This window comes from Chiloscyllium plagiosum, chromosome 21 (genome assembly GCF_004010195.1).
Source record: "Chiloscyllium plagiosum isolate BGI_BamShark_2017 chromosome 21, ASM401019v2, whole genome shotgun sequence".
NCBI lineage: Eukaryota > Metazoa > Chordata > Chondrichthyes > Orectolobiformes > Hemiscylliidae > Chiloscyllium > Chiloscyllium plagiosum.
Genome location: NC_057730.1, coordinates 25485635 through 25503630, shown reverse-complemented (window position 1 = coordinate 25503630; position 17996 = coordinate 25485635). Strand labels below are relative to the sequence as shown.

At 38.3% G+C, this 17996-nt stretch overlaps 1 protein-coding gene across 5 annotated transcripts in view; it reads left to right on the top strand.

Annotated features, from left to right (window-relative positions):
• pgap6 (post-glycosylphosphatidylinositol attachment to proteins 6) overlaps nt 1-17996 on the top strand; it is a 58597-nt gene that overhangs the window by 26461 nt on the left and 14140 nt on the right. For 2 of the 5 annotated variants that reach the window (XM_043711566.1, XM_043711564.1), the window contains exons 10-13: nt 547-725; nt 3013-3159; nt 4180-4296; nt 7489-7687. In XM_043711566.1, the coding sequence (XP_043567501.1) occupies nt 547-725; nt 3013-3159; nt 4180-4296; nt 7489-7687 (642 nt within the window). Of the gene's footprint in view, nt 1-546; nt 726-3012; nt 3160-4179; nt 4297-7488; nt 7688-10879; nt 10940-14429; nt 14510-15927; nt 16110-17996 lie in introns of those variants that run through there. The other 3 variants (XM_043711565.1, XM_043711563.1, XM_043711562.1) reach the window with 3 other exon arrangements.

Here is a 17996-nt window from a genome sequence, read left to right as displayed (position 1 = left end):
ATGAAATTTAATTTTTAACTTGAATTTTGAAACATATTCTGTTATGCGTTTTTGTTTAAATTTGTTGAGTCTGCTGGCATTGTGAAGGTGAGTAAAGTGCTTTTAGTACAGCAAGAGGAAGCTACAGCAATACACCAATTTGCCAGAATTGCTCAGGTGCATGACATCCTCAAGTCATCTATAAATTGCTCTGTAGAACAGGCTGCCTATCTATTCTTCTGGCTATTATGTATTGCGAATCTCTCTTGATGCGTCCTGTGCCAGCAGCATAGCAATGCACTATGATTGTAACTGATTAGCAAAGACAGATGGTATGTGTAGCTATTGATGGTAGACTTACATCTGCAGCAGTGAATGATATTTGCAAAATCTTTAAATGATTTTAGTATGCATGTATGTTATAATTATGAAACTTTATATGAAGCTGTATTTTGTATTCGTCTATACTGTACTACTTGCTATACTGCTTTTGTTCATGCATTGCCCATGCTTTATTCTTCCTTTTGTGCAGAATAATAATATTTTTCTCATTTATAAATTCCTTAGGCTGGAATGGATGGAGCTGTACAGATGATACCAATGCTCAGTCATATAGCCGGCAATTGCTGGCAACACTCTTGTTAAGTTTGAGTAATCTCATGTTCATCCCACCGATTGTGGTTGCTGTTCATCGCTATTATTTTGTAGAAGCTTCCGTGTATTTCTTCACCATGTTTTTTTCAACGGTAAACTGAAGCATTTAAGTTCCTCACTCTTAATTAATCTTAATTTCCAATTGATAGATGTGTTCAATATAATTTGTTTAAATGTTGCCTTTATTGTGATTACATTATAGGGGGGTCAGTCCTCCAGCAGGAAGATATTACTTCTGTTACCAGCATTTGACGTTTGCCTTTGGAAAGTAGTGTCCATCAATGTGCTACCCCAACTTTTAAATTTGTTAACAGAATGAGAGTTGCTAGCAAGGCCAGTGTATATTGCTCCTCCCTAATTGCACTTGAGACTATATGAAACCACCACCTTGAATTGTTACAGTCAGGGTTGTGTAAGCACACCTACCTCCATTTTAATATCCAGAGCTTTAACTTCATGAGGATAACGGAATGATAATTTCTAAGTCAATCCAAGTCAACAATGTATGATGTGAGAGAACTTGAGTTGATGTTCCCTTGGCCTTGCTGTCCTTGTCCTTCAAATTGACAGAGGCTACTGGTTTAGAAAGTGCTGTGACAAATTCTTTGTGGGGTGGCACGGTGGCTCATTGTTTAGCATTGCTGCCTCACAGTACTATCGTTCCAGCCTCTGGCCTGTGTGGAGTTTGCAATTTTTCCTGTGTCTCCATGGGTTTCCTCTGGTTGCTCTGGTTTCCTCCCATTCTCCAAAGATGTGCAGGCTAGGTGCATTGGCCATGCTAAAATTGCCTGTAGTATCTAGGGATATGCAGACTAGGTGGATTAGCTATGGGAAAGGTTGGGGTTTAAGGGGTAGGATACGGGAGGTGGGTTTGAGTGGCTCTTTAGAGGGAAGGTGTGGACTTGATGGGTCAAATGGCCTGCTTCCACACTAGGGATTCTATAATTCTTAATGAGTTGCTACAGTTGTCTTCTAATGGTGCACATAAAGATCTTTGCATATGTAAATGAGGGGAATAAATGATTATGGTAAAGGATGTAGTGCTAGTAAAGTAGACAGTTATATCCTGGATAATGTTGAACTACTTGATGTTTGCTGGTGCTGCATTCAATCAATGTAGCCTTATAGCTTGTAGCTGGTAAAGTTTTGGGGATTCCTTGCTGTGGAACACCTAACCTGTTCTTGTCATCACAATAATTATGTAATTTTATTAGGGGATTACATTATTAAATAAGGACTGTTTTTTCTGATTTGGAGCTCAATTTTTGCTGTTGAATATGTCATAGGATGATGGATGATCTAATATCACAGTTCACCCATATCACCATATTGTGTGCTGCCTGGCCTGTATGTTTTCAGCACTTGCAGTTCAAGTATAATATTTCCAGCATCCATAGTATTTTGCCATTTTATTAATTACACCCTCCGCACACATTGAAACTTCCCCAAAAAGGCACCTGAAAAGTCCATTTTCGATGCCAGTATTACTCTTTATATTAGTTTAACAAAGTAGACATGTTGCTTAGTTCAGAAAAAGAAGAGTTCACTACAACCCAGTGAAGATTAGCTGATGAAAGGGGAGGCTCATGTCACATCATAGTTCACCCATATCACATAAGTTAAGAGGTTTGAAAGTAATACTGGCATAGAAAATGGACTTTTCAGGTGCCTTTTTGGGGAAGTTTCAATGTGTGCGGAGGGTGTAATTAATAAAATGGCAAAATACTATGGATGCTGGAAATATTATACTTGAACTGAAAGTGCTGAAAATATACAGGCCAGGCAGTACATGTGCAGGGAAAAATAGTCAATATTTCAGTTTGGTAACCTTTTACAGAGCTGCCAAAGATACAGATTTTAACAGGTTTAAACAAGGAATGGGTGGGAAGTCCAGCACTATGTCAAACTAGAGTTGGCATGAGAGTGTCTATATTGTGATACACTGAGCATGACAACTCAATGGTATTAGTGAGTTGGACTTGTGGGGGCTTTTCCTGTCTATCATTTTGATATGTCAGGTGATAAATCAATCGTGTAGTGAGAGTTTTGGATAAAAGTATCTTATTTTGTTCACAGATGAGACAAATGAATGTTTGAATTCTGTAAAAATCCACCTTCTTTCATGGTTACTTCAGTTAGTAGCCTACGGATAACCAGGTTTAATTAATTCTATTTCATACACTTCTCATGGTGGAATTTTAACTTGAGACTCTGGAGTTCTGGTCTAGGACCATGTCAATTAGGCTACTGTATCTGTTCTGTGTTTATAAAGAAATAAATAATAAAATGGTGTGAAGAAACTGCTGTTTAAAGTGTATTATTAGAGTGACAAATTTTGAACCACCAAAGAATGACAATTTTAAAAATTATTCCTTACAGTTTTATCATGCATGTGATCAACCTGGAATTGCTGTCATGTGCATTATGGAATATGACACACTGCAATACTGTGATTTCCTTGGTTCGGTTGTATCTGTGTGGGTTACAATTCTGTGTATGGCGAGGTTAAGATCCCTCCTTAAATATGTAAGTATTAATGACTTTTCATAGGGGTAGTTTTTGGATTTTTTTGACCATTTTTGATATTTTAAATGTATTAAAGCTTAGCTGTTCAGTTTTTTTTTTCAAAATAGTCTTGAAGAGTGTGCGAATTAATAATACTAATGAAATAGTATTGTTTTCCCATGGACAATGACAAATAAGCAGCTGCTTATTTTTAAGTAATGAACTACTCATACCAATTTATTAGAACATGACTAGTTCCAGCTTCTAATCAAAGCTGCTGGAAGCACTTCCTTTCTGTTTTTTTTTAAATCCACCTGCCATGGGATGTTATGCTGCACCCCTAAAACAAGTGCGACTCAAATCAAGGCCTTCTGACTCTGGTAGGAGTACTGCCACTGCACCACAAGAGTACTCTCTTTTCTGGTCATGAACAAATTGAGGAATTAGACAGATGTCAAACTTTTCAAACAGAAGCTTTGAAAGCTGACAGGCTTGTTCAACAAGACTGAATTGTTTTGTTGAGCCAAAGAATTAGCTTGAAGCCTTTTTCTTTAGTTAATTCTAGTATAGCAGTCCACAGTTTAATGATTGGTGAAGGGGAATGTATTTGTTTTCTGTATAATTGTGCAATGATGAGTAGTGTGGGTTAAAATTCATCAGATTGATCATAACTACTGACTTGAAGTTGGTCACATCTCACCAAATACATGCTTAGTTTGTTTTCAGAGAGATTGAAGAAGCAAAAAGCATGACCGTTCACCTCCGATCCCAAGGGGATGTTATTTTCACGTGCCTGGATGGCTTGTATGAGCAAGTGTATGATAGTGCTGTAAAATTAAGCTATTTTGTTCTCTTACTGAAGTAATTAAATACCACTTGAGGGAGTAACTGCAGCAAACTTCAAAGAAATGAAACTTTGATCCTGGAAATTCTTCAAAAGTGTAATTCAATTATTTAGGTCAGCAATGATACCTTAAAATTAGTCTTAAATATTTCATTGTTAAATGTGATACATTTACACTGTACTTTTTATTATTAAAGGTACTTTTTATTCTTGGTTCCTTATTGATTGCCATGTCAATGCAACTGGACCGCCGCGGTCTTTGGAACTTATTGGGCCCATGCCTTGTTGCCCTGTGCATCATGATAACTGCATGGGTGAGTATAAAAGTACATAATAAGTGGCTGTTTTAACTTGTATCATGCACAAACCCGAATATAAACTACTACATGTGGACTCGTGTCAGTGAATGAATAAGCAAGACCCTGCAGTAATTTTCTTCCAAAACATCTTATGACTTGCAAACCAGGCTATTCCCTGACCCTTTCCTGTGATCATATTCTCGATTGTCATATTGATGTCCTAACAACCTGCTTCATAAATGGTGACACTTTACCCTTTTCTAAAAACCCTCTGCCAACCTGTAGTTTCCACCAACTCCATCCAAACTGCTATTGTGATGGTGCTGTCTTCATTTCCAACTCACATCTTGGGAGCTTCTCCCATCTTACCTGCACTTCCTTAAAAAAAAAAAATCACTTTCCTTTATTTCTCTTGTATCTACATTTTAAAATCCTTGTCTATCATCCCTCTACAGGTTTCTATGCCAGATATGATTCCTGCCTTTCTATCTTGGATTGCTGATTATTTATTTTCTAGTTATAATCTCCATTTCACATCATTTTGAATTTCTCTTCTTCAAATAGTGGCATCTTGTTCTTCCTAAACTGCTCTTATGCCATAAATTGCCCTTCTCCATCGCCACCATCTTGACCTTGCTATCTTGCTGCTGTTGTCATCTTGGTAATTACAACTCCATTCAGGATCACTACTTTGTGTCCAGAGCAATAGGGAAATTTCTCAGTGATTCAGATACTCCGACTGATCAAGTCAGCTCTTCAGTTGGATATATTCAAATTCTGGCTTTTGAGGGTGCAAATGTTCTGTAATGGAAACAATGGAATAAGAGATGATTTTCATGAGGACATGCCAAAATTTGTGGTGAAGAAATGTTTGAAAACTCATGGAATCACTTTGACATTGGTTAGTCTCTTGCCTTGTCTTGCATCTTGCTACCTTTTTTGAGCTCTGCTTTGTCTCTTTGCCATCAGGCTACTTGTCTAGCATCTGATCAAAATGAGCCATAATTATTTTCTCTCCTGAAATTGGCAAGATTGAAACCATGCTTTTGGGAGCCCACATGAAAATCTGCTTTCCTCACTAATACCAGTTCGCTTCCTGATTTGCTGTCTCAGGCAGAAAATTTTTACTTTTGAATTCCTATTCCTTCTGCCCTCTTATCCTGTCTGTAACCAGCTGTTACTTTTACATGTTACATATTTTATAAGAAGAAAAATTAACTTGTGGGACTTTGTTGTTGCTGGCTAGGCCAGCATTTATTGGCTGTTTGTAGATGCCTTAAACAAGGTAGTGGTGAGCTGCTGCCTTGAACCCCTGCAATCCATATATAGGAGGTAGACCCACTATGCCATTCTGGTGGAAATTCCAGGATTTTAACCCATTGATGCTGAAGGTTTGTGATATAATTCTAAGCCAGGATGGTGAGTGGCTTGGAGGTGGTAGTATTCCTATATAGTTGGAAGTTGCCTTGGGTTTGGAAGATGGTGTCCAAACTTCACCTTTGGTGAATCTCTACTGTCCATCTTGATACTCCACACTGCTGCTACTGAATATCAGTGATAGAGGGAATAGATGCTTGTGAATATGGTGCCATTCAAGCAGACTGTTTTTTCCTGGATAGTGTCAAACTTCTCGAGTGTTGTTGAAGTTGCCAAGTGAGGAGTATCCATCACAATCCAGAAATTCACCAAAGATCCTTAGACAGCACCTTCCAAACCCACGACTACTTCCATCTAGTAGGACAATGGCAATAGATACTTGGGAACACCATCACCTGCAAGTTCCCTTCCAAGCCACTGAACATCCTGACTTAGAAATATAACACCGTTCCTTCACAGTTGTTGGGTTAAAATCCTGGAATTCCCTCCTTACTAGCATTGTGGGTCAACCCACCGCAAGTGGACTGTGGTGATTCAAGAAGGCAGCTCAACACCACTTTAAGGGCAAATAGGGATGGGCTATCAACGCTGGCCAGCCAATGATGCCCAAGTCCCGCAAATGAATTTAAAAAAAAAATTCTGCCTTGTTAGATGGTAGACATCAGGCGCATAGTTATTTTCATTTTTCTAGCCTTTGACCTGCTCTTGTGGTCATGGTATTTATGTGGATTGTCCATTTGAGATTATGATCAGTGGTAACCCCCTGGTTATTGAGAGTGGGTTTCAGTGCCGAATTTGCCTTGAATATCAAGGGGTAGTGGTTAGATTGTGGTCATACATGGTCATTGCCTGGTGTTTGAGTGGTGCAAATATTACTTATCACTTTTCAACCCAAGTCTAGATGTTGTCCAAGTCTTGTTGAATTTGAACATGGACTGCTTCAGTATGTGAGGAGACTCAAATGGTGCAGAACTTTGTGCAACTACTTAGCCGAATCAAGTGCTGCAATCTTCAATTTCTTTTTCATCTACAAATACAACTACTTAATTGCTTTTGCTCAGTTTCCAATATCCACAAACCTCAGCTTCTACAACATACTGCAACATGTATCCCGTTTTGTACTGTCCCTTAAAACACGAAAAACCTATCTCTTTTGGCTTTTTAAAAAATCTTTCCTCTTTTGTATTGACATCTGTTTATTCTTGTTGTTCAAAACACCTTGGAATATTTTTACACGGAAAGCAAGTTATTTCAGTTATTCAAAAGGCATTTCATATTTTTGCATATTTACCTTATAATATTGAATAGGTGCAGGTGATAGTTTTAATTTCCCACTACCCTTAGGGATTCTAAGAATGACATTTACCATTTGCTTGCAGGTAATATCAGTTCTGTCACAAAAACAGAAACTATTGGAGAAACTCAGCAGGTTAGGCAGCATATTTGGAGATGTTAACTTTGCTTTCTCTCCACAGATGCTGACAGACCTGCTGAGTTTCTGCCACAGTTTGTTTTTGTTTTAGATTTCCAGGAGTTCTTTGTTTAATGATATCAGTTCTTCCTTCTTTGCTAGATTTTATTTAGAAATGAATCTAGGTACAAATTTTATTGTGCGAAAGTGAGGACTGTAGATGTTGGAGATTAGAGTCGAGCGTGTGGTGCTGGAAAAGCACAGCAGATCAGGCAGCATCTGAGAAGCAGGAGAGTCGACGTTTCGGCAAAAGCCCTTCATCAGGAATTCCTGATGACAAATTTTACTCGACAAAGCGAGATTTAATTTTACAGTTAGATAGTTACCAGCAAATCAATAATTTTGTTTTATTCTTTCAGGTGTTTCGTGGCGTGAAGCGACGCCATTGTTATCCTCCAACATGGAAACGCTGGGTGTTTTTCTTGTTACCAGGAATAGGTGCAGCATTAATTGCTATTGCTGTGTATGGATTTCTGGAAACAAAGGAGAACTACTACTATACACATAGCATTTGGCATATTCTCGTAGCAGGAAGTGTGGTGTTTTTGTTACCACCAGGTAAAAAACATATAAACCTCTGGATTTGGAAGCAGAAATTTACATGCGGATACCAGCTTTGCTCTGATGTAAAAGAAGACTTGTACATTGTTTGTTGAATTAAGCTAGTTTAGATAGACTAACCTAATCTGAGTAAACAGATTATTTTTATACAAAATATCTAATATGGGTGAGCGTCTTCTTGAGTTTCTGTATTGCGCTTTAAAATAATTGATTTTAGAAAAAGACCACGAAACACTGTAAAGTTAAGTGACATCTACTTCAAACTTATTTAAGACTTTATCTGCTGAGAGATCCTACGCAAATTTTATAACTAAAGAAATGGATGTTGAACTTTTTTAAAAACAACTGATGCATTTATTTTGTCTTTAATTTAACTTGACCTTAATTTTAGTTTCTGTTGCTCAGGCTAGAGTAAATAGGTCCAAAGTGGTTACAGCACTGAAGGGAAATCATTCACCCAAATGGTGATTGGTGGCAATCCAAAGCTTATTTTTGTTTAACCAGAATGGCACAAGAAATTTTATGATAAACATTTAAAGGACAACTGCATTCAAATTATGACAAGTGATTTGTTGCCCTAATTAATGGGCCAGCTATTTGTGCGTGAATTTTGCTACACCACTCCACTTTTTTTTTAAAAAATGAAGCATCGTTCCTGAAATTGGTTGATCAATTTAGGAACAAAATGTCCTGATGTATCTTTGCATGGATTCTGATGGCTGTCTGGCTAAACTTTGTCCAGTAAGGCATGGTTACAAAGATGCCAAGAATATTCCAAGTGTGATTGGTGATGTGTTTTGAGTTGTCTGAGCTGGCAATGGTTTGCTACACTTGACCTCCATGTTCTATATTCCTATTGAGGATTGATTGAGCCAGACTTAAGTACCTCTGACAACCTATGCTTTGGTTTGTATATGTAGTACACAAAGTTCCAGAAATACTCAGGTTAGGCAGCATTGGTAGGGAGAGATATAACATTTCATGTTGATGTCCTTTTACCTCACGCACTTTGAAATCACAATGTTCTCCTTTTGCATGTAGTGACTTGATGGAGTTATTAGGGAGTTTAAAATGTTCATGAAACTAAGCTGCCTATAGTAAATAATAGTAGAAAATTGCAAGCTTTGAATGGAGATGAGTGACTTCCATTGCAATTGTAAGATTTTGTTTTTATATTTAATTGGAACAACTAGGAAATTTTCATGTAAAAGTAAGAATAGTTTTTTTAAAAAAATTGGATTTTCTTGAATACAGTTGCAAATGTGAGGAATTTTTCAGCAGTTGCTTTAGATTTTGGCAGTAATAGATACTCACCTTGATAGAAACCACCTTGCAGCTGATTTGTGTTTAATCAAATTCTAATGAAGGAACTGCCACCACATTGCAACTTCACCAATATTAGTACTCAGCTGAAGTATTGTTCACAACTGAGTATTAAGGACAAACAAGATTGGTTGATAGACTATTAGATAAATTGGGGAAACTCAGTCCTATTGTCTGAGTAGTTAAATGTGCATGTTTATATTTAATGTCATGCAGTAGCACTTACCAAAGGCTTGCCATCAAGTTATGCAAATAACTTAATGATTTAACTCTTGGAAAATGGGCTTGAAGGGCTAGAATCCAAGATGATTGTTGAAAATCTTTATTTCCTCAAGTGTTTTCAGACCATCCTAAGTGCAGGATTCTCTTGATTTTAGTCTCTGGTCTATGATCACTTTTCTGTAGCATAAAATCAATATTTAGCCAGTTAGATCTCATGGTATAATTGTTGCTGAATGAATGTATTCCGTAAGAAATTGTTTTGCTCTGCACCATTATCTTGTGTTAACAAGTAAACATATACACCATTTTGTCTTGGAAAAGGTGCTAAATCCTTATACTATCTAGTATATTTTCAAATGTTGATTTTGTAAAAGCCTGACACATTGTGGGATATAACTGGGTCTTCTTGATAAACTTACCCACATTTGAGTTGAAGGAAGGATCATCGAGACAAGATAGATTTTCTGGTTTGAAATACTTTTGTGCTAAAATTGAACGTAGAAAATCGAAGGAGGATAAAAATGTCCAGTTCTTCAAAACAAAACCATCATGCTTGTTCTATGGATACTGCAATGATACTTATATGCATAGTTAAAGGATATCTGTTTCAGTTGCTGGTTTTGTCTGACACTTGGTGGACAAAAATGAAAACCTTTCTTTGGATTCATTCTCCTGTTAACATGGAAAATGTCTTGATTTCCAAAAAAACATGCAACATTTTAAAAGAAAATGCAGGCATTTGTCCTAATATGAGCCTTGTAATTTTATTGGAAACATTCCTCATGCCTGACATATTTTGTCTTTATCTAAAATCCTTTTCAATTATTGGTGAGTAACAGTATGCTAAAATAATTGAGTTCCTTACAAATGTTCATCTATAATAAGCCTAAATTAATTACATTGCCGGAGATAGAATCCTCTTCACCAGCATCTATGCTCTGTAATCTAGTTCATGATTTCATATTAGGTCACCTTTGTTTCCTGAGCCATACTTCATGTTTTTTAACCATCAACTTCAAAATAACATAGTGCTTCATATTACTAATTGTCTCTCAAATTCACAGAATGGATTTTAAAAACTAAAGATACTTGAAATATTGTACTTTACTGTGGTTTTGATGCTAGTTTAATTACTACGGTAATCATAATAGTTGATCTACTTTTAGAACTGTGGACTAGAATATGCAACCAGTTGCAGAAGTTGCTACTTTCAATTCAGCAAGGTGAAAAAAACCAGCTTTTTAAAAAAAATGTTCTAAAGGAACAATGGAGATTATGTGGAGATATGTTATAATGATATATTGTATGTATATTATGATAAAGATTCTATGTAAATTGTGGGTGGAAAAGGTTTCTTATTAAGCTGTCTTAATTTATTCTGATATACAACACATTTTGTTACATAAAAATAAATCTAATGCATATAACGCTGTGCACAGTTAGGTTGCCTTTAATGGAAATATATATTTTGGAGTAATTTATTTTGGTTTAAAATTGTGCATGAACATGATTTAATGGTGGAAGCTTTCTATCATGTAATTTATAAAATGAAATGCCAGCTTGTAATAAATCTTATTTTGAAACCGTAATATGATCAATATTTTAATGGATTTACTAAAATTTTAAATATGCTCTTGTTTTGAGGTGGATTAATAGCTAAAACAATTGAGAAGTCAACTTCCAATCAGGCCATATTCACAGCAGGTAGGAACAAAGGGCAAAAACAGCCCTGTTGGGGGCATCTAATCTGTAAGAAAGCAAACTTTCAGATGTTAAAGTTGATTGTGCTTTGGGGAGGCAGTATATGGAAAATTTGAAGACATTGTTTTAACAGACGAGTGTACAGTTATTAAAATACTGGATTAGTGTGTGTTTAAATCACGTTTGCCTTCCCATTAAACAAACACAGAAGTAGGCCATTTGGTCCATCTACTCTGTCCTGCCATACAGTGAGATCTAGGCTGATCTGATAATCCTCAATGCCATTTTCCTGCCTTCTCCCCATAACGCTTGATTCCCTCACTGATTAAAAATCTGTGTCTAAGCCTTGCATATTCTTAATGACTCATCTTCTACTTTTCTCTGCAGGAAAGAATTCAACAGATTCATTGCCCTCCTCATTCTCCAATTTCCTCCTCATCTCGGTTTTAAATATGCAATCCTTTATGCTGCGATTCTGGTCCTAGATCCTCTCAAATGGTTTAACCTCTTTGCACCTATCCTATCAAGCCCCCTAAGCACCTTTTATGTTTCAATATGGTAATTTCTCATTCTTCTAAATCAAATGAGAACTGGCCCAACTTCCTCCCAATCTCACTTCAGAAGACAATATCTCCATATCTGGGGTCAACCTAGTAAACCTTCAGTGGACCGCCTCCAGTGTCAAAACACTTTTCTTCAATAATGGGACTGAAACCATTTATGGTGTTTTAGGTCTGGTCTGACTAGTGCCTTGCATACTTTTAGCAAGACTTCTCTATTTTCATACTTCATGCTCTTTGAAATAACAACATACTATTTAAGCGTCCTGTTATCTGCTGAACTTGTGTGCTTTCATTTTGTGATTCATGGACAAGGACTTCCAAATCCCTTTGTGCTACAGCTTCTTGCAGCCTTTTTCCAATTTAATAATATTCCACTTCTCTATTTTTCCTGCTAAAGTGTATAACTTCACATTTAACTACATTATATTCCATAAGCCAAATTTTTGCCCATTCTGTGTCCCCTGTATAATCTGTCATCCTCGCCACTTGTCTTCCCACCAATTTTTGCCATATGCACACTTGACAGTAGTACACTCACTTCACTATTCCAGGTTATTAATGTATATGATAAATAATTGTGGCTGAAGCATTGATCCTTGTGACTCTTCACTAATTACAGGTTGCCCTCTTGAAAACGATCCCTCTTTGAACTCTGTCTTCTAAGAGTCAGCCAATCCTCTTATCAGTGCTGATATGCTACTTCCAACATCATGGACTCTTAAAATAGTCTCATATGTGGTATCTTGTCTTATGCCTTTTCTAAATACAAATATGTTACATCTACTGATTCACCTTTATCCTATTTGTTACCTCTTCAAAGAATTCCATGAAGTTTCAGGCATGGCTTTCAATTCAAGAAACTATTGAATAATTATATTTCTGAATGCTCTGCTATTATTATCTTTTATAAATGGCTATTAATTTCCCAATGATGGATGGTAAGCTAACTGGCTTGTGGTTAGTTGTTTCTCTTTTTTGACTCCCTTTTTGTATAAGGCTTACATTTTTACGTTAGTACATTTTACATGTTAGTTTTCCAGATCTATGGATTCTTGGAAGATTATTATCAATGCATCCATTACATCTGTAGCTACTTTGTTTCTTATCCTAGGGTGGAACACATTATTGTGGTGCTGGAAAAGCGCAGCAGGTCAGGCAGCAGCAGAGAAGCAGCAGAATTGACGTTTTGGGTATAAGCCCTTCATCAGGAATATAGTAGGGTGGGTGGGGAGGAAAGATTTGAGAGATAAATAGGAGAGTCGGGGTGGAGGTAAGATAGCTGGGAAGGCGATGGGTAGATGGAGGTGTGGGGTGATGGTGATAGATTGGAGGGGAGGGTGGAGCTGATAGGTGGGAAGGAAGATGGACAACTAGGACAGTTCAAGAGGGTAGTGCCGAGTTGAAGGGTTGCATCTGGGGTGAGATGGGAGTGGGAGATGAGGAAACTGGTGAAGTCGATATTGATGCCGTGTGGTTGGAAGGTCGCAAGGTGGAAGATGAGGCATTCTTCCTCCAGGGGTCAGGTGGCTTGGATTTGACAGTGGAAGAGGCCCAGTACTTGCATATCCTTGGCAGAGTGGGAGGGAGAGTTGAAGTGGCAGCCACAGAGCAGTGCGATTGTTTGGTGCGTGTGTCCCAGAGATGTTCCCTGAAACATTCCGTTTGTTGGCATCCTGTCTCCCCAATGTAGAGCAGATCATGTTGAGAGCAACGGACACTGATGAGGTGTTTTGATAAGCAGGAAAATCTCTACCGAATGTGGAAGGATCCTTTGGGTCCTGCAAGGATTGGAGGGTGGATTGGTGGGGGACGTAGCCCTAATGTGGAGTCGTGGGGGGGAATGGTCTCTGTGGAATGCTGATAGGTGTGGGGAGGGAAATATATCTCTGGTGGTGAGGTCTGATTTTAGGTGGTGGAAATGTCAGAGAATAATGCGTTGTATCTGGAGATTAGTGTGGTGGAAGATGAGGACTGGAGTGGGGGTGGTGATCTATCTTGTTGCGGTTGGAGGGATGAGGTTCCCCTGGTAATTTTCTTTGTCTTAATGTATAGCTCTTGTTAGAAGCCTATAGAGTTCTCCCATCCATGTGGATTTTGCATTGTCTGATCAAAATCATTTCTTACTATTCTACATATTCTGTCTTGTTTTAAAATACCTACCCAACTGTGTGCTTTTATTCCCCACTATCCATAGTCTGGATATCATTAACTCCAGTTGTAACAATGGGATAAACTCAATGATATTATTATAGCAAAATACTCTTCAAAAAAAGCCATACCATACTCTCAACCATAAGTTTACATTGACCTGTCCAAGACTCCCCTTATATCTTTCCACACAGTCTGAGAATGTCCAATGTCCAGCAAATGAGCAGTTTGATCACTGATGGGTATCACAAATGTGTCAGCTAGTTTGATAAGTTGATCTTTAACATTTCTCCCCAGAGAGAGGCTTATTGATTGGACCCTTTTAACAAATGATTACATCAGCTTTGCTTGTTCAGGCTTCTCATAAGCTTTCATTTATTCACTCAAACCTGGATGTCACTGACTGAACCAGCATTTATAACAAATCCTTTGTTGCTCTTGAGAAGATGGTGCTTAGCGGCTGCCTTGAACTGCTGTAGGTAGAACCATAATGCCTTTGAGGGGGGAATTCCTGTACATTGATCCAGTAACAGTGAAGGATTGGCAACATATTTTCAAGTCAAGATGGTAAGTGGCTTGAAAGGGGACTTGCAAGTGGTGATATTGCCATGCATCTGCTACCGTTATTCTTTTCTATGGAAGTGGCTGCGGGTTTGGAAGGTTGGTGTCTAAGAAGCGAATTGGTGAATTTCTGCAGTGAATCTTGTATACATAGTACTCAGTGATGGAGGGAGCAGATATTTCTGATGTGGCGCCAATCAAGTTGGGCTGCTTTTTCCTAGGCGGTGTCACTGGAGTTGCATCCATCCAGGCAACTGGAGAGTATTCCCTAAAAGCCCTGATTTGACCCTTGTAGATGTTGGGCAGGTGAGTTATTCTCTGTAGTATTCCTAGCCCCTCAGCTGCTCATGTAACCACCTGTATGAATAGCTATTTATATGGATAGTCCAGTTCAGTTTCTGGTCAGTGGTATCCCCTGGGATGTGAATTGGGGGGGGTTCAGTGGTAGAGGGAGTCATACAGCATAGAAATAGACCTGCCATGTCTATGCTGACCAAGAAGCACTAAACTATGATAATCCCTTTTACCTGTACTTAGTCCATTGCTAACTATGACCTGGCATTTGAAGTGCTTGTCCAGGGGCTGCTGAAATGTTGTAAGAGCACCTGCTCCACCATCCTCTCAGACAGCACATTCTGTATTTCTACCGTCCTGTGTTTTTTTTTCCCTCTGGTCCCCTGTAAACCACTTACTCCTCACTTTGAACTTGTGCTCTCTGGTCTTAGATATGTCAGTCATGGGGAGAATGGCTCTAATGGTCTAATCTATTTATGCCTCCTAATTGTAAGAGGCAATGGTCTAGTGGGATTATTGCTAGACTACTGATCCAGAAACTCAGCCGACATTCCGGGGACCTGTGTTCAAAACCTGCCATGGTAGATAGAAGGATTTGAATTCAATAAAGTATATGGAATTAAGGGTCTAATGATGACTATTGTCGATTATCTGGTTCACTAATGTCTTTTAGGGAACAAAATCCTCACCCAGCCTGACCTATTTGTTATTCCAGACCCACAGTAATGTGGTTGACTCTTAATTGCCCAACGAGCAATAAATGCTGGCTGAGTCAGAGAGACCCACGTCTCGTGAGTAAAAATAAAAGAAAACTGCTTACATTGATCAGATCTACCCTCTGTGTTTTTGACTTTGCAGAAAACTAATCCACCCTATCCAGTATCCATGGGGTAAACCTTCCTGCTTAATTTAAACCAGCAACGCAGAAAAGATTTATACTGTGCAACAATTTGTGAAAATTCGAGAGGCCACAAACTGTTTAAAGTAAAAATCAACAACCTTATTTCTTAAAGCATAACAGAATAATTAACTAACAACTATTTACAACTCCTTCCTCTAACCTATCTTTTACTTTTCCTTCTACAATACTAGTCCGATAAAACCCCCGATTAAGATTTATCAAAATTCAAATGTTCAAAACCAGCCAGATTTCTTCTTCTTGGGGATTTCTGTTTCACAGGTTACTCATCGCTAAAGGTACCTTTTTAAGGGAGCTATTTTTTGGGCAGTCTGTACACGCTGGTGGCTTAGCAGTTCTCCAATCAACTGTTCAAGTTTTCCCGGTCTTATACCCCCTAAGCATCGGATTGCGTCATTGGCTTTTAAGATTGTCAATATGCTAACTTCAAAACCTTATTAGAGTTTGGTATTTTTCGGGGTATAATTTAAACTGATTGGCCTAATTCAAATCTGTTTTGTTTCCAGGCAACCAGCTACCCTAGCTACTGGACCAAAAGGTTACATTATGTCTTGTTCAGAATACTTAGTGCTATCAGGTAGTTCTGCTAGCTTTTAACTCTCTCCAAGGAACAGTACACTCTTTAAACACATGACCCTAACATACCGATAACTTTAATCTAAGTTCGCCTTAACTTCAAAACATTAAATAAATACAAATCTCATCTAAACTTTATCATTTAAATCTGCGATAACGCATCTGTGATTACATTCTTATGACCTGCAACATGTATGATTTTTAATACTTGAATAAAATGGTCTCCTATTGTCTTTGAAGCATTCTAAGATGTAAGAGAATTGTGATCCGTGTACACAACCGTCTTGGACACATTGTTCATGACATACACATTAAAATGTTGTAAGGCCAATACCAAACTTCAATAGTTCTTTTTCGATTGTGGAGTATTGCCTTTGGTGGATGTGGATCTTCTTCAAAAAGTAACCAACTGGCAATTCAATCCCATCCTCACCTTCCTGTAGGAGTACAGCTCCAACACCTATGTCACGAGCATTGAAGGCGACTTTAAAAGGTTTTGAAAAGTTTGGAGTAGCTAAAACTGATTTGGTGGTTTTCAAATGTCGAATGCCTCCTGACACGGTTCTGTCCACCGAAACATTGTGTTGTTCTTCAGTAAATTAGTTAACAGTGCCACTACACTGCTGAAGTTTAGAACAAACTTCTGGTAGAATCCGCTGAGTCCTAAGAATTGAAGCGCCTCTTTCTTCGGTGTTGGTCGTGGAAATTCTTCGATGGTCTTTGTCTTTGCGTTCCATAACGTCAACCTTCCATGACCAATGTTATGTCCCAAGAATGTCACCCCTGCTTTTGCGAATCCTGTTATATTTAAGTTTATCACCAGTTTTGCTTCTCGTAGTTGTTCAAAGAGCTCTGCCAAATGTGATCTTTCCAGGACTTACTAAAGATCACTAGGTCATCCAAATAGTCTACACAGTTTGTTTACCCAGCTACAACTCTGGTCATGAGTCTTTGGAATGTGCTGGGTGTATTCTTCATTCCAAATAGCATCACTTTAAAGTGATATAGCCCATTTGGGATTACAAATGCAGAAATTTCTTTTGCCATCTCTGGTAAAGGTACCTGCCAGTAACCACGCATTAAGTCCAACTTGGTGATGTAACTGGCTTGTCCGACTTTCTCCACACAGTCCTCCAATCAAGGAATTGTTTGAGTCAGATTTCGTAACTGCATTGACCTTTCAATAATCCAAGCAGAATTGTTGAGTCCTGTCCGGTTTGGGAACTAAAAGGATCGGCGAGCTCCACTCGCTCTGGCTAAGGTCGATAATGTCCTCGTTGAGCATGGCCTCCACCTCCATCTGAACCTGTCTGGCTTTGAAAGGATTTAGCCGATAGGGGTGTTGTTTTATGGGAACAGTGTTCCATATTTCTACTTCATGTACAATAACATTAGTCCTCCCCATCTGATTCTTACATTTGTCCTTATACTGCAGTAACAAAACTTTCAACTGCATTCTATGTTCCTGCGACAGTTTACGAACCTACCCCACTCCTCAAGGGCTTCTTCATTTTTTAAATCTATTATGAGGCACATCAAAATCCACATAATCTGGATTTGATTCCTCACTCTGAGGGGTAGTAACTAACACCTGTTTCTCCAGTTCCTTCGCTCTAGTATAATATAGTTTCAACATGTTCACATGACACATCAATACCTTTTTTTTTCTATCTGGCATCTTTCTGAGAGAGTTCTCCTGACTTGCCTTTTTCACAATTTGGTAGAGACCACTAAAGCTGGCTTTGAAGGGATCTCCTATCAGTGGTAGCACTACTAACACATCATCCTCTTGGGAAAATGTCCAATTCTGAGAGCTTTTATCTGCCATCTGCTTCATTTTATACTGTGCTGAAAATGTGTTGCTGGAAAAGCGTAGCAGGTCAGGCAGCATCCAAGGAACAGGAGAATCGACGTTTCGAGCATAAGCCCTTCTTCAGGAATGAGGAAAGTGTGTCCAGCAGGCTAAGATAAAAGGTAGGGAGGAGGGACTTGGGGGAGG